We start from the raw sequence: 21,933 nt of genomic DNA, 5'->3' as shown, positions 1-21,933 counted from the left end.
AACCTGACCCAGTGCCCCATATGGAAATTGAAGACTACAGAAAAATCCAACTCTTCGGCTTAGAAAATTAACCTTTTCAAGAACTACATTTCCATTAAAAATATTTCCTTAAATATAAACGATTTTCTCTATTTTGTATTAATATATAAATTAAATTCGGTTCACTTATTGAAAAGAAACGAATAATTTTTAAATGTGCATATTAATAATAAATGAAAGAACTATGGGAATTATGTAGTTCAATATCTAAAACTTCACTAGGAAGAACTATATATTTTCCTTCTAATTTCCACTTTCTATAAAGAGAATAATAGTAATTTTTAGTCCAGTGATTTTTTACGTTTTCCAATAAACAATTTTCTTTAATAAAAAATAATAATTGCAGATCCTGAATCCAGCATCCCATCCTACCCCCAATATTCATTATCACATCCTTCTCCCAAAAATTCTAAATAAAATTATATTAACGGAAGGAAATCACCGACAGCAGGACGCCTGCTTGATTGTGCAATAATTTTTTATTTGTTGCTCTGTGATTTTTCAACAGCTTGTTGCTAATTTTTAATAAATATTGAGCACGCGTGTTTTTCAGGGGTTGCTATGCAAATTTTCGTAAAAATAATTTTCGCAAACAGGGAAAGTCATTATGTAGCTCGCCTCACGTGCGCGATTATTGCTTTGGATGAAGGTACGATGACGATGATTATTATCGCGACAGTTTTCCCATTATGGAACGATTATAGGTCTGGCATGTGAAGGATCTTCTTGAGTTCTGGTCTCAGTTTATTATTTATGTTTAATTTAGTGGCCACGTGCGAGAAATGACTATATTATTACTGGAACTTGGTACAGTCGTGGCTCTTATACTATATTTCTTTTACATATTATTTTGCATACTTGTGGGGATGGGGACTTACTCTTAATGTAAAATATTTAATAACTTGTATTAAAAAAAAACGCATAACAGTAAATTATATTCAAAGTAGTAAAATATTTTTTCCAAATTATTTAGGGTATATTTTATGGAATAGTGTTTGGAATAGGTTTTAGGGTATATTTTGAGCAGTGTTAAACTTGTTCTTATTGTTCTTGATCTTCTTATATTTCTTTTATATTTTTATAATTAAATTTATGTATATCAAGAAAATCATTAAATTATATTTTGATTAAAATAATTTAAAATCAAAATTATTTAAAAAAGCAAAGGCCAATAGTTTTCTCTACTAAAGATAGTAGGTTCATCACTCTTTGTAAATAAACTTAAGTTTCTGATAAGAATTTCACTCTCAACAGTTTGCAAGAAAACAAACCCGTTTTCTCATATTAATTTTACTATTTAAATTATTATTCATATATATTTTTGTATGTATTATTTTTATACATTTTCAAACATTTTTTTTGAGCTTGATGTGTAGGTTCCTAATTATAAACTTATTAAATAATTTCATATTATCTTATGTATATTTCTTTTTTCTTAAATAATCCATATTTTTAGCTACTTTTATTTTTACGAGTCCTTCGCCATTTACGTTTTATAGTTTGTCCCAAGTGATTTTTTCGATGGGCTCCACTTAATACTAATCTAGTTAAACGAGTTCTTGTGGAATTATAATTCTCCTGTATAAAATAAAATGTATTTCATAGTTTATTTATTTAAAAAATTAAATAAAAACTCACCTCAAGTAAAATATTTGGAATAATTTCTGTAGCGGACAATCTATCTCTGTTTTCGGCAGGATCTTCCTCAGATTCTGAGTTTTCAGAGCTCAATAAACCTCGAAATTGTGTAAAATGGAAGTATTCTCTTCTGTCGTAGACAGTTTTCTATATAAATAAAGGTTTTTATTAGAAATATTATATTATATTATTATTAAAAATACGATCTACCCTTAAGTACAATTTTAGAAAATTATATTTACTAAAAAAGCATTTTTTATAGATTCAAAAATGACAGAACATTTTTATTTTTCATTCTTATTAAAAAATCGAAGTTCTTATTTAGTAACTTACCTCTTCAGGCTCCGATTCCACTCCATTGAGTAACAAAATTAATCCGCTGAATATAAACAGCTTTAAGTAGTAAAAGTAGCTCTGCATTCTGACCGCTTCCCTTGAGTTGCACATCGAGATTGATAGCTCCAGAATAATTCCAGTGTCTGAAGCTCACGAAGAACGCATTTTCCGAGACTGCAATTCAGATAGCGATGTTCCTTCCGCTGGCATCGGGCATTATTCTGCTAAGAAATGCAATTGAAGTGATAAGAATAAGCAAAACCCAACTGCCTCTCAGACATTTGCGTAACTTTGTTGCTTTTGCGTAGAATCCATTAACTAATGAAAGCGATCCAAATACTTTGCCATTTTTATTTCACATTTATTTTCTCTCACGATTTCCTCTCCTTTTTTCGCATTTTAATTTCATTGAGTTTATACAACAATTTGGCCCAAATGTTCCACGGCTCAACCCTCTGTCAAGTTGCCCTCCCAGGATATGTGTCCTGAGGAAGGACACATTTAATGGCATGTCAACGTCTGTGCTCGCACGTTGGCATTTATTGATACGTCGCTCAGTTAACAAGTCGATAAAGTTTTATAGTTGAGGGTCTCAGCTGTGAAATGGAAATGCAATTGCCAGTGTCATAAAGGGAAAAACAAAGGCGATGGAAAAGAAAAGTTGGAAGGAAACCCCCTGGAAACCCTTCGCTTCGCTCGCACTCGGCCATATGGCTAATTTCCTGGTCTGCCTTCTAATTTTTCAATTTTGAAAATAAAAACAAACTTTTCACAAAGCCCAGCGAACAATGCAATTATCAAACTCAAAGGCAAAGTCGTTCTCGTCCTCGAGTTCACAGGGGGGGTTTGGCCAGTAAATTGATTAGAGAGGACTTTTCCCCTTTTTTGTACTTTGGCCCCTGGAAAGTAGCTCAAATTGACTTTATAATTGTCAGGTGGGCGTGGCCATAAACCAATTACTCCGCCCATAAATAAAAAAGAAAAATATAGAAAATAAATGCATTGCTTCTGCGGTCGCCAGTTGGCCGATGTTTTGATTGACACTTGAATTGTTAGAACAACAGATGGGAAGTTTTCTTTTTAGGTTACTTAATAAGATTGTTAAATACTCATTTAATTTATTAATAGGGGTTTTATTTATATTACTTAACCCTCTTAAATGGATTTTCGTGATTGTTTGGATTAGGGATAATGAGTGAAAACAAATGCATTTTGATATTGAAAATAAAACAAGAGAACTGATATTCTATACTTCAGAGACTGTTTATACTTTATAAATTTCTTATGGTAGAAAATATTATATTAGCTTATAAATTAAAGGTAAGCTATATTTATATAAGCTTTATGATAAAACTTATTCAGAGTTGGAGTATTGGAGTCAAAAAATTATCAAAGTACCCAAGTAAAGTAAAGTCTTACAAGTTGTTATATATAATTTATAATTATTAGTACATAAATATGTATCACATAAAAAATATTTAACTTATAGTTGTAAATTAAATTGCATGATACCTTTAATGTGAAAAATGTTGAATATAGTTATTAATTATTTTGTCTTAAACCAAATCATAGTTCAATCTAATCTACAGATACTTTACTTTAACTATATACCATTTGATATATAATATATATATTCTCCCATATATCCCTTAATACTTTCCAAGATTAACCATTAATTGTCGTAGAAGAAAAAACCGGTTATCAAAGTTATATATTAACCATAACTGATCCCTGAGTAACTAACTCTCCGTCTTGCCTTCCAATGTCATTCATGTTTGCCAATTTCCATATCTATGTGTATGTGGTTCAAGGTTAAACAAAAATCGCCAAAAGCCCGATAATGAGCTGAACAAGCATATATTTATGTATACAAATATAAATATATCTCTGGCGCCGCCGAGTCTTGAATCTGTCTGGATCGAGCTTCGCCAGCTGATAAACATCATGAATATTAATGCACGCATATATCATATATCATATATCATATAGTAATCACCGAAGGCATTAAATCAAAGCCCGGAGTCGGAGACAGACTCAGAGAGTCAAGTTCACTTTCACTGCATGACGCACGGGCCAATGATGAGCCGAGAGTCGCGCTCTTAACTGTTTTTCACTCGCTTTTGGCCAATTTTGGCCAGTGGCCCACTGGCAATCGGACACAACACCTGCGCATCGCATACAAATGGCTTGGATTGGCACGGAGCTGGCTATTTTCGGATTTTCGTAGTTTTCGTATTCTTTCAATTTTTGGATTTTGTTTTTTTGGAGGAGGCCTGATGAATGGCCTGGCATCGATTTTTGGCGTCCGATTTGGTTTCGTTTTATTGTGTCAACATGTGGCTTTTGGCAGCCATTGCATCACTTGACCATTATTTTCGGCCACGTTTTCGAGTGCACGCGAATGGCGGGTGAAAGCAAAGTGTGGCAATCAATGACGACATCAACCTGACCGCAGATCCAAAACTGCACCAGCGGGTTTGACCAGCTGATGGAGACGTCTGCCAGCGATCAGCGAACAGCTGATGGTCATCATCACAAAAGCCATCGATCGATAAAGTATCAATGGGTGCACTCAGAGAAAAAATTAATGGGAATTTTAGGTTGTATTTGCTAAAAAAGAAGTGATATTTTTAATATAAATTGTAGCCATACTTGTGAAATATTTTGTAGGATAGTAGAAGTTCGGAAAACTGGAAAAACATGGCAGCTTCAAAACCATAAAATGTTTAAATTCATTCGAATGAATGAAATAATCATTTCCGACCCTATAAAGCATATATATTCTTGATCAGCATGATCAGCAGAATCGATCCAGCCATGTTTGGAAGAAAACAAATTTTTTTTAATTTTTTCAAAATTTTATAAGGTGTTACATCGATAAAATTGAAAAAAATTTCGCAAAAAATTTTAATTTTTAATTGAGTATGCAGATTTATTAACCTTGCAAAAACTAGCATAGGAAAGTTTTCCGAATTAAAATTAATGCATTTTTATCCAAGTTGTGATCGATTTAGGATTCCAATTTAAAGCTGAAGGGTATATGAACTTCGGCTACCCCGAACTTAGCTCTTTTCTTGATTTTACAGGTTGAAGGTCATTTACCTTTATATTTATTTCCATTAAATGGTTAAAAAATTGTTCATTTATAAAATTCGTAAAGTTATAATTCAATATAATAAAAAGCTCAAAAAATTTAATAAAATCATAACTTTTAGGGTTATATCAAATTCCAATAGATTGAACAATTTTTAATTTTTCAGACTTCAAAATTAAAAAAAGAATCAGAAATATAATATATTATATTAAAGCATAAATTTCAAGACATATCTGTATTATATTTTGAGTCTAATTTAAGATCAATATAATGGCAAACCTTTATAAAAATTCGTAATCGATTACTAGTTCCCTGAAAAATAATATTCACCGATGAAAAATCCATAATTAAAATCACTCAACTATAGCTTTTCCTAGTTTTCCGCCGCCTGGCTAATAAAAACTTCATGGAGCGTGTAAATAATTGAGTAGTTTATTTAAATAGAAACATGTTTTTCAGACTTTTGTTAGCTTGCACACACTCTGGGCACACACTCATAACACTCACATTCCGCACTCACTCACTCACTCACTCACTCACACGCTTAACCAAATAGTTGATGGCTGTTAGGTAATTAGCAAAATATGTACAAATATGAACGGGATGCAAATAGATCTGAATATTGGATCAGAACAGCTGCCCCGCCCATTTTAATTAGGCGCCAATTGTTCTTCCCTTTTCGGAAAGTAGAATTATAGAAATCTGACGTCAAGACACCTGCTTTTGCTGCTGTTTCTGTTGCTGGGATTGCGTCTGTTGGTTCTTGGCCTTTTCCATCTGGACAACGCCCTCGATCCAATCCGTGTACTCTGCCACATTTGTGTACACCGCCGGTTTTCCAGCCATTCCACATTGAGTGAATCCATAGCTGACCACACCGTGGGCCACCCATCGTGAGTGCAACCGGTCAAAGTACATTAAAGGACCTCCAGAGTCTCCTGCACACGTATCCTTGGCGAACTCCCCACCGGCACAGATCTGTTTCGGACCCAAAAGGACACCAAAGGCCTCCAGAATCTTTGTGCAGTTCTCATTGGAAACGTAGGGAATCCTTAGCTTCAATTTGATGGGACTATGGATGTTGATGAAGTATTTGTTGACTGAAAATAAAAGAAAATGGGATTAATATTTACAGGAATTTAGAGATATTAATGCTTATATTCCACTTCCTTTAACTTAATCATTAGTTCAAAGTTATGCCAAAGTCAAAGAATTTTTCCTTATTTACCTTTAACAAACTTTAAAAGTTTGACGCATGTATTCTCTTTGTATTCCAAGAATTTGTATTTAAACAAGACAATGAAATGATTTTAATGACAACAAAACAAGTCACACAATGGGAAAACCAAGATTTGTTTTATGGGAACTTAAAAAGTGGTAAACACTTTTATAGCTTAGTTATTTTCCTTAATTGTTCTTTACTTAATAAAGTCGACATTGTTTTGTTGAAATCAAAACAAATATAAATAGTCTGAAGGGAACTTTAAGCCTAAATTTTGGTTTTGAAAACAAGAATTTTTACGCTATATTTTTTACGCAATAATCTGATAGATATATACTCACACAAATCGGTTCTTCCCCAACCGGAAACGGAAAACATCTGACCCTCGGCTAAGGTCAAAGGCTCCGTTCTATTGGGCAGACATATTGGCATTACAAAATGCGTAAAGGACACTGGATGCTTCAGTCGAATAATGGCTATATCATTGTATTTATAATTGGAAAACTCCTTGTACTCCGGATGCACATGAATTGTCTCATAGCCAATATCCAAGGCGGCATCGGCACAGCTCAAGTAATTTGGTTCCTCAATGCAATCCGGCTCCGTTTTAACATTAAATTCACCCAAACGAACATGTTTTCTAAAGGGGATAAAGGGTTTTTAATTGATAATTGATTTAGGGAAGATTAGAAGATACTTACAACCCCCTTCGATCACGTACTCCTTCGCCTTGAACACAATGGGCGGCTGTGAGAATATGACGATCATCAATCAAGGCGCCACTGCAGCCATAATCATCTGGTATTTGAGGTGTTTTTTATATTAAATAATTTATATATTAATTTCATTCTTAAACCAAGACTCTTCTTAGACTTACTTGAGTTGTAGACGAGCAGTGCCAGCCAGGGGTACTCATCCAGTTCGGCAATTTCACCGCCATAGATCCTATTGGTCACCTGTTTGCCACACTCATTGAGTAGATTAAATCCAGAACTAGGTTCCACAGTTTGAATGCGACGCTTTAATTTTTTACGCTTAAACCGAGAAGTCACGTCCAGGAAACGCCGGTACTCAAACTTGGAGAATTGCAGAACAGGAAATAGATAATCCTGACCATTGGCAGGACAACAGACAAGGGATTCATAGGCACTTTCAGTATCCCCCATCCTCTGCTCCATATCACACTGAACCTTCTTGAGGAAGTTCACCTTTTCCGCCGGCAAATTTGTGGCATTTCGCACCTGAAGATATGCCGCACACTTGCTGACCTCCAGGCAGATGCCTCTCTTCGATTCATTGGGAATATCACATTGCTGGTAAACCATATCCCTTAAATCGATCTCAGCCAAAGTCAACAAACAAGAGCTTAAGAAAATCCATAATTGAAAAAACGAACTAAGCTGCATTGATATATGAATAAATAGATATATAGATACAATCTGCAGATGCAGTATCCACGAGATGAAGCGGCGGCTAAGACGTACAAACCGAAACTGAATGGCAACGCAGTTCGTGTGAGTAGAGTGCCAAAAAAATATACAAATAAAAAAATATATAAATACAAATTAGCCGAACTCGAAGCCGAAGACCCCAAAAAAAAGATCGGATAGGTCGGAAGAGCCGATCAGCCGAAGAGCCGGCTCCGAAGCTACGCTCAGGTGTCAACAGGTGACACCGCCCCCGCCCCATTTCGACGCTTTGGAGCTCAGTTTCGGGCCGACAAAGAAACGAGTCCAAAAGTGCAGTCGGCAGATCGATCGATCGTTTGGCCGGATGGTCCGGTTATAATATATATTGCATAATCGAGGTAGCTCAGCTGGCCAGCTGGTTTCACTTTCGTTTGAAGGTGAGAGAGTGTTGCTTAGCCGGCTTTGGGCCTCAAAAGTATTGCCCACTTTCAGGGCGGGCTTTAAAAAAACAGGTGATTGGTAATCCACTGAGATTAATGGTTATAGTCTGAAGGATTGAAACAATATTTTAAATAACTAATCAATTAAATAAATTGATAGATAGATAAATAAATAGATAGATACATTGATCTAGATATAGATAGTTAGATAGATAGATAGAAAGATAGATAGATAGATAGATAGATAGATAGATAGATAGATACATAGATAGATAGATAGATAGATAGATAGGTAGATAGATAGATAGATAGATAGATAGATAGACAGATAGATAGATAGATAGATAGATAGATAGATAGATAGATAGATATATAGATAGATAGATAGATAGATAGATAAATAAATAGGTAGATAGATAGATAGATAGATAGATAGATAGATAGATAGATAGATAGATAGATAGATAGATAGATAGATAGATAGATAGATAGATAGATAGATAGATAGATAGATAGATAGATAGATAGATAGATAGATAGATAGATAGAAAGATAGATAGATAGATGATAGATAGGTAGATAGATAGATATACATATAGTTAGATAGATAAATATATAGATGGATATAGATTGATATAGGTTAATTGATATATAAATAGATAGATAGATAGATAGATAGATAGATAGATATACATATAGTTAGACAGATAAATATATAGATGGATATAGATTGATATAAGTTAATTGATATATAAATAGATAGATAGATACATATGTAGATTGGTGCATAATAATCCTAGTTTGGAAAGACAAATATTGTACAATCGATCACTTTGAAACTTTGACATAGAATAACATAACAACTTTAATTTTATTACGTATAAAAGAAATTATCATATGAGTAGCTAAATAAATAACATAACTAATAAAACTAAGAATAAACGGTTTTAATAAATACCTATATTTAAAAAAAAATTTCAAAATTAATTAATTAATTTCTATAACCTTGCGGCGTACTATAATTTCAGTGCGAAGGTTATTACACAGTGAAGGAGTCATTTCCGACCCCATAAATCATATATATTCTTGACCAGCATTAAAAGCCGAGTCGATCTAGCCATGTCCGGTGAAAAATAAAAATTTTAAAATTTTTCAACATTTTTTAAATCGTTAAAATTGTCACAAAAAAATAGACAAAAATTAAAAAGTTTTTTATAGTTTAAATAAAGTAAGCAGATCTATTAATCTAATAAAAACTAACATAGGAAATCTTTCCGAATTAAAATTAGTGCTTTTTTGGCTTAGTTATGATGTATTTTCTCTAAAAGGATATAAGTTATTTCGAATTAAAATTTGCATGCTTATAAAGATGTTGAAATATATCCTCAATCACCATAATTTATAAATTACTTAACAATTTTTTAAGTAAAACAGTATTTTATGATTTTTTTGCACTAGACTTTTAGGCTTTACTTTGCCAATGAAAAGCTCTCTCACAACTTGAGTTTTGGCCAAAGTCCATGGAATAAACAAAGACACCTGCCAATACCGGAAGTTTTCTTGTGGTTTCTGTTGCCATAAAAGCCGCCAATTAAAGCACGGTGGCAATGTCATTGGCTGGCGAGTTTGTTCGAGATGTCGCACTTGGTTTCTGCTGGGAAAACCAAAGGTTTTTCAAACCCGAACAGGTCAATCACTTCAATGGGTTTGGATTGAAAACAAACGGGGGTCAAAAGCCAAACTGGAAACCAGATTAAGGTTTTCTGATTTAAAGATCTTGTGAAATATTATTTTAGGGAATGATTTGCAATTTCGACTTATACAAATTATTATTGAATATAATTTGTTTTTGTTTTTTTATTTTTATTTTTTTTTTTTTTTGTATGGAACATCTGCTTTCATTTTTTTATTTTAACTTTCTACTCAATTGTTCTTAATTATCTCAGTTGCATTTCACTTATTTTAAGCTCTGGCTGACCTAAATTAATTGGGTTTTTTTAAATAATCAGAAGTTGTTGTGTTTAATATGAGGTTTATAATGGGATTAAATAAACTGAAATTAATCTGAGATACTCATACCATTGTTTAAATTTTTTTTATAAATGTTAGATTTGTAATTAAATACAAAGCATTCGATAAGCTAATATTTTACTCTATTTTATAAATCATAAAACTCAAGGGAAATTCATTTAATTAAACTACTTTATTGGACATATTTATTATAATAATTGTAAATTCTACACTAACTAATTTAAGAGCTTAACTAAAGTATAAAAACAAAGATCACATTTTGAGTATTGAACCCAGGGAATTATACCATTCCCTAAGCTCTGACATTCTGCTTGATCCAGATATCATAGGCAGCAACGTTTGTATAAACTCCTGGCCAGTCCTTCAGACCACACTTGTAGCCAAAGGACACAATACCCTCCAGGACCCAAGAATCTCCACGGAATCGCATCAATGGTCCTCCAGAATCTCCATCACAACTATCCTGTCCAAACTGTCCACCGGCACACAGTTGTGTGGACTCAACGGCAATTTTAATCTGTGAGAATCGCTGACGACACTTTGCCGGCTCCACATAATTCACTTCAACTTTCTGCTTAATAGGACTCCGGGCCATCTTCAGGGTACGACCCCATCCAGCAACCGTAAAGGATTGACCCGACTGACGCATTTCCGGACCCACAGACGAGGGCAGGCAAATGGGTCGAATATTGTCCGTGTATCGCACATTCCGATCCAAGCGAATAAGACCAATGTCATGGAGTTGGTTCTTCGACTTTTCCGTATATCTTTCATGAACCCGGATCTCCTCGAAACCGAGGCGCTGGGCCTCCGGGGAGCAACCGCCACCGCCGGCGGGACAGTCCACGGCGGTACGTGTGTCATGCTCACCCAATCTCACAGAGGCACTGAAAAAAATGGGAAAAAATTAAGATTATAATAAGATGTTACGACTATAAAATACCTATTACTAAAAGTGGGAATTATTATATTAAAAAAATTATAAATGGCATCAATTTGTTTCTAATATTTAAGGGATAATTCTCATAGAAAAAGCTATATCAAACAAATAATATTTTAAAGTATAAGTTGACTTAGACAGTACAGCATATTATTTGAAATTTAACAACTGTATTAAATAACTCAAAATAAACTCTATTGCATACCCTTCCCTAACAACTAATATACCCTTCGACTCCATATACCACACATAAATGAACCGGGGCAAAACTCAATGAATGAGCATTTAAACGCCGACAATTAAACACTAGAATTAGCCTGCTAATTGGTGCTTGGCCGACGCCAAAATCGAGAACCCACAGAGCGATATTATAAAGTGAATCATCGGAGCGGCAAAACACTTCGGAATCTGGTTTTGTAGCCACCTCTAATGAATATTCTTGAAAACAAGCGTCTAACTCAGCTTGGGGATCCCTTTGGCCTCGTTAACTGATTTAGCCGGAGAAGGCAGCCAGGTTCGTGGAATTATTATCGAGCCAAATACAAGCGTGATTAAGCCACTTTCGCCATTGAAATGAAACTGGATTGGAGAGTAGTCGTAATACTAAAACTTGATTCATCCATAATATCGGGCTATTGAACTAGCTTCCATTCATGAATCGATAGGGAAGATCGGTTTATAAAAATCCCCCCTAATGATATAGTCACAAACATCAACAAACCATTAATAATATGAACATCTTTGGGTTTGAATCTCTAAGAAAGATGTTTTGGTTGGGATCTTTTAGAAAGATGTTTATATTTTAACAAGAGATAGCCAGTAAAATTCCACACTTAAAGTGTCAGAATCTTGGGGATGTGTCAAAGATGTCTGGCACCAAGACTGGTACCAGGAAAAATCCCCCTGGATGAAGTTAGGGAACTCTGAATTTGCGGTTGAAATATATATTGCATATGCAAAGCAGGAAACCCCCTTTTGGGCTTAAAGAACTGTTGCAATTAATCAGAAATGTCTTAGTTTGAGGCACCTTTCGAGTGGTAATGGAAGTTTTTACCAACCTATATTCTAACTAATATCTCATCAATAAAAGCTTGCAAAAATCATGCAAAAATCATGTAGATATAGATTGATCAATAGTATCTTTTAAAGATGCAACTTTTGCGTGATTTTAATTTATAAATTATCTTAAACTTCTCTAATTTCCCTGAATCCCATTTCCCCTTTATTAAGCCCATATATATATATATTGTTTGTTCTTTATACTCACAGTGTTCCAATTTCCCGTTCTATCCTTCCCGTCAAACAATGGGCCGCTGTAAGGACATAACGCTGATTGATCAGCGATCCTGAACAACTGGTGGCCAGTCCATTTCCAGTGCGACGACGATACTCCAGCAGAACCATCCACGGAAACTCATTGAGGTCAGCATCCTCACCATCATAGATCCTGTTCTTGATGGCCACGCCCCCACAATTGGGTGGCTGTGGCAATAGTCTAGAGCCATCAGCTCCATTGAAAGTGGAAGTCTGCACAGAACTCCGATCTCTGGCTTGCGGCTGACCAAAGCTCCAGGGACGTGTGACTTGTTGATTGGGAAAGGTAAATCTAGTGGGACGCTCTTCCTCCCAATCGCCACCAAAACCTTCATAGTCCGGAAATGAAGGTGTCAATCTCTGTGTCCTTCTGGTATATCCAGTATCTTGAGTGCAACATACAAAAGGTTGCCTATCAGCGCTCATGCCACAGGCTGAGTTCTTGATAAACAACTTCTGCGAATCGGTTAATCGATCCTGCTGCAACACGGAGTACAGTGTCTGACATTGCTTGATTTGCACACAGAAGCCACTTCGCTGGTTGGGATTCAAGCAACGTTGATCTGCAGAAAAAAAATATACATATATAAAAATAAAAATAGATATAAGATGGTACAAGTTGAAATCTGGTTCTTCAGGGGATGCCCCGAAATGCACGCGCCTCCGCCTCTGTTCTGACATTCTTGTGGTTAAGGAGAGCCAGGTGTCTTATTTCTTTTAGATTGATCATGGCACACTTAGCAAAAAATATATGGCATTAAATGAGTTTACTTTGAAATAAATTAGCACTAAAAATAAATTATATTGTAAAGCGTTTATTAGTATTATTCAAATATATTACTAAATTGTAATTCTCTTTAGTTTGTAATTTCCTGTTGATTTTTAGAAAGTATCTTTTAATAATCACTGCAATTTTCCAACACTCTGGGATTTTTTTTTTTATCTTCTAAACTTTCGAGTGCAGTCACTCATCTTGACCACAAATCTGTCTTGACCACCGGGTTCTGCCCACTTGGAGCTTTGTCGCGTGGAGTGTAACCCCCGGTTTTACAACTGGTACAACCGGCTTAATTAGAATCAGGCACTTGACTTCCTCGCACTTGGGCATTTTCCCACAATTTTTTTGCGATTTTACACTCACACTGGGCTTTGGCCTCGTGGGCCAGGCAAAGAAGGCCAAGAAAAACCACCGCGTACAACACTTTCATTTTTGAAAATATTTTTATGTTCTCTTATTAAGTATTTTGTATATTTAATCACTCGCGAGTTCGATGGTTTCCAGCGGACTGTGCCAAACCTGGAGTTGAGTTGAGCTTTTTATAGCCGCCAGCTTGGGACTTCTCTCTCTCTGTCAAGAACCGAGCTCTCGATCGGGTTTATCAACGGAGCGCCACTGTTTTCCACTCTGCGGTTAGATCGTTTATCTGAGGAATACTAGAGTATCTAGTATCTGAAAGATGCGTGTCACTGGGTGACACCGAAGGCTTTTTTTGACTAAAAAATATGCTACGAAAAAAATATATGCATATACAAAGGTGCAATGAACTTAGGATGTCCAAGAACTTCAATGACGTTGGTTAGGAATTCCAGAAGTCGTCATATTTTTGTCAACTTTGAAGCGGAATTCGATCAAAGATCATTTCGATATGAGTGAGTCAATCCAGATTTTAAAGAATATAACATATTTCTGTAAAACTATGATCCTAAACATGAAGTTCCTAAGGTTCTTAAAGATATAATCTTTAAGTATATTTTTTTGTATCTTAACAACAATCGGATATTCATAAATGATTTAGTTCAAATAATAATTTTATGGTGAACCTTTCATATCCGTTCTATATCTCATCTAGGAACTAGACTATTTCATTTCTTACTCATCAAACTGGCATGCAATTTGTGTTCTAAATCAACACAAATTACTAATTCACAAATTCAAAGGTAGTAACAATAACTAGGCACTTGCATTACTAAACCTCGAAAGGGATTTGCCCATATTTTGTGATGCATCATCTGCAAGAATCCTGTGCACACGCAAATGAGATATTTATATATAACTTTATAAAGTTATATATATAGTCAAATGATGCGAAAATCCAGTGGCAGAACGAACTCTGTCATTCCCCGCAGTTATGTGATTTACCGGCTAACAAGGTTTCAGTTCGTTTGGGTGTCATCTATGTAAACCAGTTCCTAATGCGTTCTGGAAAAAATTTCCATGGCTTGTAAATGAGCTTTGGATTTTGTTTATTGCTCAATGATAAAACATACATATATCTGGCAGCTACCATCTCTGCGGTAGTTAAAAGTCAGTGGGCGCCTCCGGAAATATCCACGGGATACTATGCACAATTCGGACATTTGATACTTTCTGGCAAACCCTTTAATTTCCTGGCATTTCCCTTTCATTCGAGGGATCAACATGTTACCGCAAAAAAGGGGTAAATGGTTGAAAGTTGAAAGGCAGCACGCGGAAAATGTCAGCGCCAGATAAACGGGGTCTTTGTGTCCGGAAGGAAAATGGGAAAAGGACCCCGGGTTGCAAAGTCGCGGCTTTTATGCCATTCCGCGATGTCCAATTAGGCGTGGAATATATTTCCAAAAAAAAAAAGAGGAGGGAGTGTACGCAGCATCCTGCAGTTAAATGAGAAAATAGAAAAAAAGAAAGTAAGGTTGATAATCAAACCCTGTGACAGCGGTGGGATTCGAACCCACGCCCTTTCGGACTGGTGCCTAAAACCAGCGCCTTAGACCGCTCGGCCACGCTGCCGCCTGCCGCCCTCGAGACAGAAGGTTCTCAAGCGTTTCGACAACAAAAAAACCTAAATAATATTCTAAAATCGGAACGTTTCTATTTTTGTGCTGATAATAAGTACGTATGTAATTACTACACACATGCGAGTACCATTTTCCTAACAAAAAACAAAGCATTTAATCTTTGGGAAGGCATAGAAGCTTTGCTCATAAATGTTTAAGCATAAGATAGATTAGCTGTTTAAAAAAAAAACTTAAAGAACTAAAAGGTAAACATATAAAGAAGAATAAAATAAATAACACTACTTAATGACATGTGTTTCTAATGGCTGTCTGTAAAAAATGAGAGCTTTAGTCAAAGGTCTGAAAACAATACCATAATATATTATTTAAAATGGAAGCAATAAATTATTATAACTCCAGACTTGTGTAATTTGTCTTACTGCTTTATTTGGAAAAAAAAATACATATATATATACTTCTGGGTTATTAGCACCTGCTTAATATAAACAAATTCTAATACAAACTAATATATTTTGCGAATAACTTGGCAATTATTACTCATAATAGATTATCACCTAATAAAAGGGGAAATATGTATATTAATATAATTATTAAATTAATAAATTATTTAAACCATTAACTATATTATATATTTAAGCATTTATGAGGTCAAAATAATGTATAATATTAATTTATTGCTTTAAGAAATTTGTTTTTAAATTTATTTAAATAAAAACAAACAATGTCTGACTTCTAAAACAGTCTCGGAAAATGCATATATATAAATAATAATAAATATAATATGACTACGTTTTAAGTTAATTACATCAACGATACAAATCCGATCAATCAAAATACAATTAATTTACAATAAGTAAATAAAATAATCAATAAAGAATATTATTTCAACAAAAAAGAATTCACACATGACAGCGGTGGGATTCGAACCCACGCCCTTTCGGACTGGTGCCTAAAACCAGCGCCTTAGACCGCTCGGCCACGCTGCCTCATGCCAGTTTGTGTCAAATGCGCTCTTTGAAGGCAACGCTCGCCAAGTGGAAGGGTATGGCGATTGCTTGGCATAATTTTGGGGTTGATTTCAGGCACAGTGTTGCTGTGGCTTTAGTAGTAGAAAGTAGTAGAAACTAGTAGCAAAGAAACATGTTTAGTTATTGCATGGTTTTACTTTCTCTGTCGTCTGAGATAATTTTTAGTAAGAAAGATGTAATACAAGGAAGTACTATTTTTACTGCCTAAAATAATAATATAAATTGCGTAATAGGGAGTAGTAAAATTCGCTGTAACAATGGTAAAAAAGTACTTTACGAGCAGCAGGGCCGTCGAAGCGATTCTAATTCATTGACAAACGCATTTTGATTTTGCGATAATGAGAGCTGGGTTGGGGGGTTGCTTTTACATCGATTCGGGGACACCTTTGACAGTCAACCTTCCCCTGTCCCTTGGCATTTGACCCCTCTCTTTGAGGTCGCACCCCGCACATTTTGTCGGTTAACGATTTTAGCATTTCGCAAACGACGTAAAAAATGATCCTGTTGTTAAAGACGCTTTGTTTTTTTTTGTATACCCTTACAAGGGGTTATATTATTTGGATATTAACTAACAATTACTGATAGTTTACCCTTAAAATTATTATTTTTATATTAGTTAATAATAAATACCTTTTTATTATATGGAATTCTCCAATAAACCTTAAACTTTGATTTTTTTAAGTATATAAACAAGTCTGTAAAAAGAATCATGTAATTCAAATCGGAATAGATTAATTAATTGAATAATAATAAATTGAAACTGAATAATTGAATACTAAATAGAAGCTAAAAGTAGATTGAAATATTTTCAGCAAGAGTATTCAAAAGTTCCTCTTAATTTATTTCCAACTTACCCACATTCTGTTTTTTTTTTATATATATATACAGAACGGTAGCAGAAGCTACAGATTTTATAGCCTTTTTATGTGGCCATAGTTTCGCTTTCGCTTTGGCCATTTTTACGAGTGTTTTATAACTTGTTTACATTAGGCAAAACGTCACGTAACGGAAGTGCTGGGAACCATTTTATGCAAAAATCTATCAAATTGCTGGCGGGCTGCATAAAAATCGCAATAAAGCTATAGCTTGATTTTAGAATCGAAGCAGCTGTAATGTGGCAAAGTTATCGCAATCTGAGATTCAAGCGATGCAACGAAATGATTCTGCGAAGCGAAACTGTGAAGAATTGGGAATTAAGTTGATTAGTTGAGAATCGAGAGGAGTGTTCTTTTAAAACTATGGATAAATGAGATGAAGCAGGTGAGTCAAACAGTGGGGATCGTGACCTTGTTCCTACTGATGTTACCCCATGCCCTTCGATCTGAAAATAATTCCCTGGATGGTCAGCAGCTCAAGAAATATGTCGAGAAATCAATGCATCATATGGCCAAAAATCTGGAGCAGGGTCTACCCATTAATCAAGCTGAGACAAAACGCATCTCCAAGGCATTTGTGAGTAAAAAAAATAACAATTCATGGCTCAATTTATTAAATATATAAACCTTAAACTGAAAGTTAAAGTTAAACCTTGCATTAGAAATTTCCCTAAACAGCAGCGAAATGAGTTTTCAGTTTAACACTTTGCAACAAATTTTGGAGAACCGTATTTAAATAAAACTAATTAACCTATGACCTGTTTTCATTCCAGAATAATTTAACCAGCAAATATCAAAGCAAACTTGACAAAATAGTGTTTAACATTAAACCAAACGATGACGCCCACATTCGACTTTCTAATGACAAAAATAAAACAACTACTGGTAGGAAAAATAGAAAAAAGGAGCCAACATATTTTTTTAATTTTGAATTTAACAACAATTTAAGACCAAAAGTTTCAATGGATAAGAATTCACTTTCTAAAAAAGTGGAAATGCGACGCAATAGCAGAAATAGATTTCTGCCCAATGAAATGCCAAATCCATATAATTATTTTCCACTCAAAGGCGATCTAGATACTATGTAAAACTACCTATTTTTCATTTACCTCCAATGCCAGACCAATTTGTTTACTCACAGATAAAAACAAAAAGGAAAGTTATCTTTAAGAAGCCGAAGTGTGTATACCTTCAAAGTTACTTGTAGGATCGTTGGTTCGAATGTAAAATCGATCATTGTATGAATCGATACTTGTATGCCTTTAATAAAACCTTTAATAATACCTTTACTTGGTATATTAAATCAATATACAATTAAAATTAAGTAACGGCAATAAGGGAATTTATTGAAAAATAAATGCATAGCTAGCACAGCTAATTCTAGTCCCACCTATGAATTGCATTAGCCCATTGATAGTTTTCGGGTCGAAGGGCTCTCACTATCACTTCCACTATCACTTTTGATGTTAACAGCTGGGAGGCCGCGGACCGAATGAAGCCAGAGCGGCAGCAGCGCCTCTATTTATAGTCCGTGAGTAAAGAGAAATGAGAAAGTGAGAGCGAGAGAGTAAGAGCTATCACTGTGGATAGGCTGAGAGGGATAGAGAGAAGGAGGCATCTCTAGAGATACACAGAGGGAGCTAGACATACCTAGAGAGTAAGAGAGGGTGTTTAACATTCTAGATCGTTTTTATTGAAGCTATATGATATAGTCCTCCGATCTTAATAAAATGAATACCGAAATTATAAAATAATACAAAACGGCTATATAATAAATTAGATATATGTTGCGATCTGATCTGAACGTTATAATTTTTTTTTTACATTATCCGATCGTTCCCATTGCAACTCTATGATATAGTCATTCGATCCGCCCCCTTCCGGCTTATATCTAGTGAGAGTATATAGAAGGTAAACAGCAGAGTTTCATTCAGATAGCTTAAAAACTGAGAGAATAGTTTTCATAGAAAGAGATCGACTTGGCTGATCATAAATATATATACTTGATATGGTCGGAAATTACTCCCTCAATGCAAACTTCAGACTAAAATTATAATACCCTAAAAAGTATAAAAATAACTCTTTGTGCTTATTCATTTATTATTTAAAAAACCCAAAATAAAGCAAATAATGATAAGAAAAGTGGTCACAACCTATTAAAAAGTGGGGTACATAATGTGTTATCATTCATAAATAGATTTAAATGAGTACTATAATAATTAAATCAAGTGGAATGTCTAAGTAAAAATTGGCTATTGAACTTGAAATGTTGAAGGGCAAATAAATTATAAACTTAATTATTAGAGACCCTAATGTAAACATAATAAAACCAATGGCACGTATTTAATCAAACATTAGACACTTTTCAGATAGCAAGCCAGACATAAACGGAGACATTCCGTGTCCTTATCTTTAATATTTGGGGAACTTTCCTTCCGACTTTTTTTACAATATTATTATTAAGAATGGATCGATCACTTAGTGGGTCTTAGGTAAGAACTTTGAACATTAGATAAAACTGAAAAACTGCTATCTAGTTGGTATATAAGGCATGCAAAACTGGGTAATTTCTTTAGTTAGAAAACATGAAATTAATAGTAGTCAGTCTGTTGTTGGTGATATCCCTGCTGGGTCAAACCAGTGCCAAAAGTGTGATTAACAGCCTTGTAAGAGAACAAAGTGTAAATTTAATTTAAATATGATATAATTATTCGTCATAGGCCAACGAAATTGGTCAGGATGCCTCTGAGTTTGGACATGAACTAGGGGATGAGGGCACTCAGTTTGGGCACGAGGCCTCCAATAGCGCCATTAATTTTGGCCATGAACTTTCCCAGGAAGCGGTAGGCTAAAATAAATAAATAAAGCAATTTATTTAGTCATCAAGTATTTATAATTTTTATAGGAAGAGGCAGCCAGCAAGGAAGTCAGTTCAGAGCTGACCAAATTTGGACAGGAAGCCTCCAATAGTGCTATAAATTTCGGACATGAACTCTCCCAGGAAGCCGTAAGTCAATAAAATAAATCAATAATAAGCCCATGAATCAACTTTCTTTATTAGGAAAGTGCTCTTAGTCAAGAAATAAGTTCTTCACAAAAACAAGCCTCTGTAAGTTCTGTGATATTTTTATCAAATTTAAATTGTGTTTCTCATTAACTTTTAAAAAACTCTTTTTATTCAGACATCCTTTGCTGTAACAACGGTTAGTGAAATATTTCAAAACTTTAGAAACTGTTACTCTAATAAATATTTTTGTATTTTAGACATCAGCCACTGGCAAAACTGTTACCAAGGACACAACAGGAACAGCAGTCACCTGTGCTTGTGTATGTAGTGATGGAAGTGCCTCCCAAGTATCCGGAAACGTCTCCAAGGCAGCTGATAAAATTGCTAGTGCTGCTGCCAATGCTGCCAGTAATGTAGCAGGATCAGCTGCCAACGCGGCTCATGATGTAGCCAGTGCTGCAGGAAATGTTGCTAGTTCCGCTGCAAATGCTGCCAGCAACGTTGCAGGATCTGCTGCCAATGCTGCAGGAAATATTGCAGGATCAGCCTCCCACGCTGCTCACGATGTTGCTAGTGCTGCTGGAAATGTTGCTAGTTCCGCTGCAAATGCTGCCAGCAACGTGGCAGGATCTGCTGCCAATGCTGCAGGAAGTATCGCAGGATCAGCTGCCAATGCTGCTCATGATGTTGCTAGTACTGCTGGAAATGTTGCTAGTTCCGCTGCCAATGCTGCCAGTAACGTAGCAGGATCAGCTGCCAATGCTGCAGGAAGTATCGCAGGATCAGCTGCCAATGCTGCTCATGATGTAGCCAGTGCCGCAGGAAATGTTGCTTGGTTGAGCAGGAAATGTTGCTAGTTCCGCTGCAAATGCTGCCAGCAACGTGGCAGAATCTGCTGCCAATGCTGCAGGAAATATTGCAGGATCAGCCTCCCACGCTGCTCACGATGTTGCTAGTGCTGCTGGAAATGTTGCTAGTTCCGCTGCAAATGCTGCAGGTAACGTAGCAGGATCAGCTGCCAGTGCTGCTGGAAGTATCGCAGGATCTGCTGCCAATGCTGCTGGAAGTATCGCAGGATCTGCTGCCAATGCTGCAGGAAATATAGCTAGTGGCGTAAACAGTGCTGCTCATGATGTCGCAGGTGCAGCTGGAACCCTCGCTCACGATGCTGCTAGTGCTGCAGGAACCATCGGACATGATGTTGCTAGCTCGGCCTCAAATGTTGCTAGTTCTGCTGCCAATACCGCCGGCAATGTTGCTGGGGATATTGGCAATGCTCTCGGCAATATCCTTGGAGGTGTTGCCAATGCTGGTGGTAATATCGCCGGATCTGCAGCCAATGCTGCTGGTAATATTGCTGGAGATGCGGCTAATGCTGCTGGTGATGTTGCTCATGCCGCTGGAAATGCTGCTGGTGATGTCGCCAATGCCGCTGGAAATATTGCTGGTGATGCTGCCAATGCTGCCCAAAACATTGTACACTCAATTACTAACTTGTTTTAGAGTGAATCCGATATCGATCACTTTTTTAAATATTTAATCAATAAAAACGAGCAAAGTTATTATACTGCAATGGCGGAATTATTTAAGAAATTACACAATATTTAAGAAATAATTTTTTTAACTGCCGAACATATGACTGGGTTTATTTATGGCTGCCTTAGGTTATAAGCTTCTTGAGACTTTCGATAGGGTGAGAATTACCTTAACTGATCAATCGGAATCAGAATGCGCCGCCAATCAATTTGGAATTATTAAGTACTCAAGTCTGATTTGGTTTTATTG

The 21,933-nt window shown here is 35.5% G+C and overlaps 3 protein-coding genes, 1 long non-coding RNA gene and 2 other non-coding genes across 7 annotated transcripts; 1 reads left to right on the top strand and 5 right to left on the bottom strand.

Annotated features, from left to right (window-relative positions):
* Positions 1–1,313: 1,313 nt before the first annotated feature.
* On the bottom strand, positions 1,314–1,826 carry LOC147642586 (uncharacterized). Its single transcript, XR_015273412.1, has 2 exons — positions 1,678–1,826; positions 1,314–1,617 (listed from the first exon to the last, which is right to left on the bottom strand). It is a non-coding gene; the product is annotated as an uncharacterized LOC147642586 (long non-coding RNA).
* Positions 1,827–5,523: 3,697 nt separating this feature from the next.
* On the bottom strand, positions 5,524–7,801 carry LOC110186276 (CLIP domain-containing serine protease B8). Its single transcript, XM_020955390.2, has 4 exons — positions 7,207–7,801; positions 7,031–7,127; positions 6,671–6,969; positions 5,524–6,207 (listed from the first exon to the last, which is right to left on the bottom strand). Exons 1-4 carry the CDS (start codon positions 7,733–7,735, stop codon positions 5,816–5,818), a joined length of 1,317 nt encoding a protein of 438 aa, XP_020811049.2. The 5' UTR covers positions 7,736–7,801; the 3' UTR covers positions 5,524–5,815.
* Positions 7,802–10,362: 2,561 nt separating this feature from the next.
* Positions 10,363–13,760, bottom strand: LOC147642585 (serine protease 7). 2 transcript variants are annotated; one of them, XM_086840697.1, is made up of 3 exons: positions 13,605–13,760; positions 12,417–13,026; positions 10,363–11,096 (listed from the first exon to the last, which is right to left on the bottom strand). In XM_086840697.1, exons 1-3 carry the CDS (start codon positions 13,669–13,671, stop codon positions 10,502–10,504), a joined length of 1,272 nt encoding a protein of 423 aa, XP_086696823.1. In that variant the 5' UTR covers positions 13,672–13,760; the 3' UTR covers positions 10,363–10,501. The 2 variants fall into 2 exon arrangements, with proteins under 2 accessions (XP_086696823.1, XP_086696822.1); XM_086840696.1 differs by lacking the exon at positions 13,605–13,760 and having other exon boundaries at positions 12,417–13,274.
* Positions 13,761–15,150: 1,390 nt separating this feature from the next.
* Positions 15,151–15,230, bottom strand: TRNAL-UAG (transfer RNA leucine (anticodon UAG)). The gene has a single exon. It is a non-coding gene; the product is annotated as a tRNA-Leu (tRNA).
* A 914-nt stretch (positions 15,231–16,144) lies between these two features.
* Positions 16,145–16,224, bottom strand: TRNAL-UAG (transfer RNA leucine (anticodon UAG)). Its single transcript has one exon. It is a non-coding gene; the product is annotated as a tRNA-Leu (tRNA).
* A 3,502-nt stretch (positions 16,225–19,726) lies between these two features.
* Positions 19,727–21,715, top strand: LOC110186655 (uncharacterized). Its single transcript, XM_020955920.2, is given in 7 exon segments — positions 19,727–19,807; positions 19,862–19,984; positions 20,047–20,148; positions 20,203–20,250; positions 20,324–20,344; positions 20,406–20,980; positions 20,982–21,715. Coding segments are annotated over 7 exon segments (1,620 nt in total). The 3' UTR covers positions 21,652–21,715.
* Positions 21,716–21,933: the final 218 nt, after the last annotated feature.

The sequence above is a fragment of the Drosophila serrata genome, unplaced genomic scaffold (genome assembly GCF_035046125.1).
Source record: "Drosophila serrata isolate PLE 108 unplaced genomic scaffold, ASM3504612v1 contig_382, whole genome shotgun sequence".
NCBI classification, from domain to species: domain Eukaryota; kingdom Metazoa; phylum Arthropoda; class Insecta; order Diptera; family Drosophilidae; genus Drosophila; species Drosophila serrata.
Note: the sequence above shows the minus strand (reverse complement) of the source record. Positions and strands in the feature narration are given on the sequence as shown.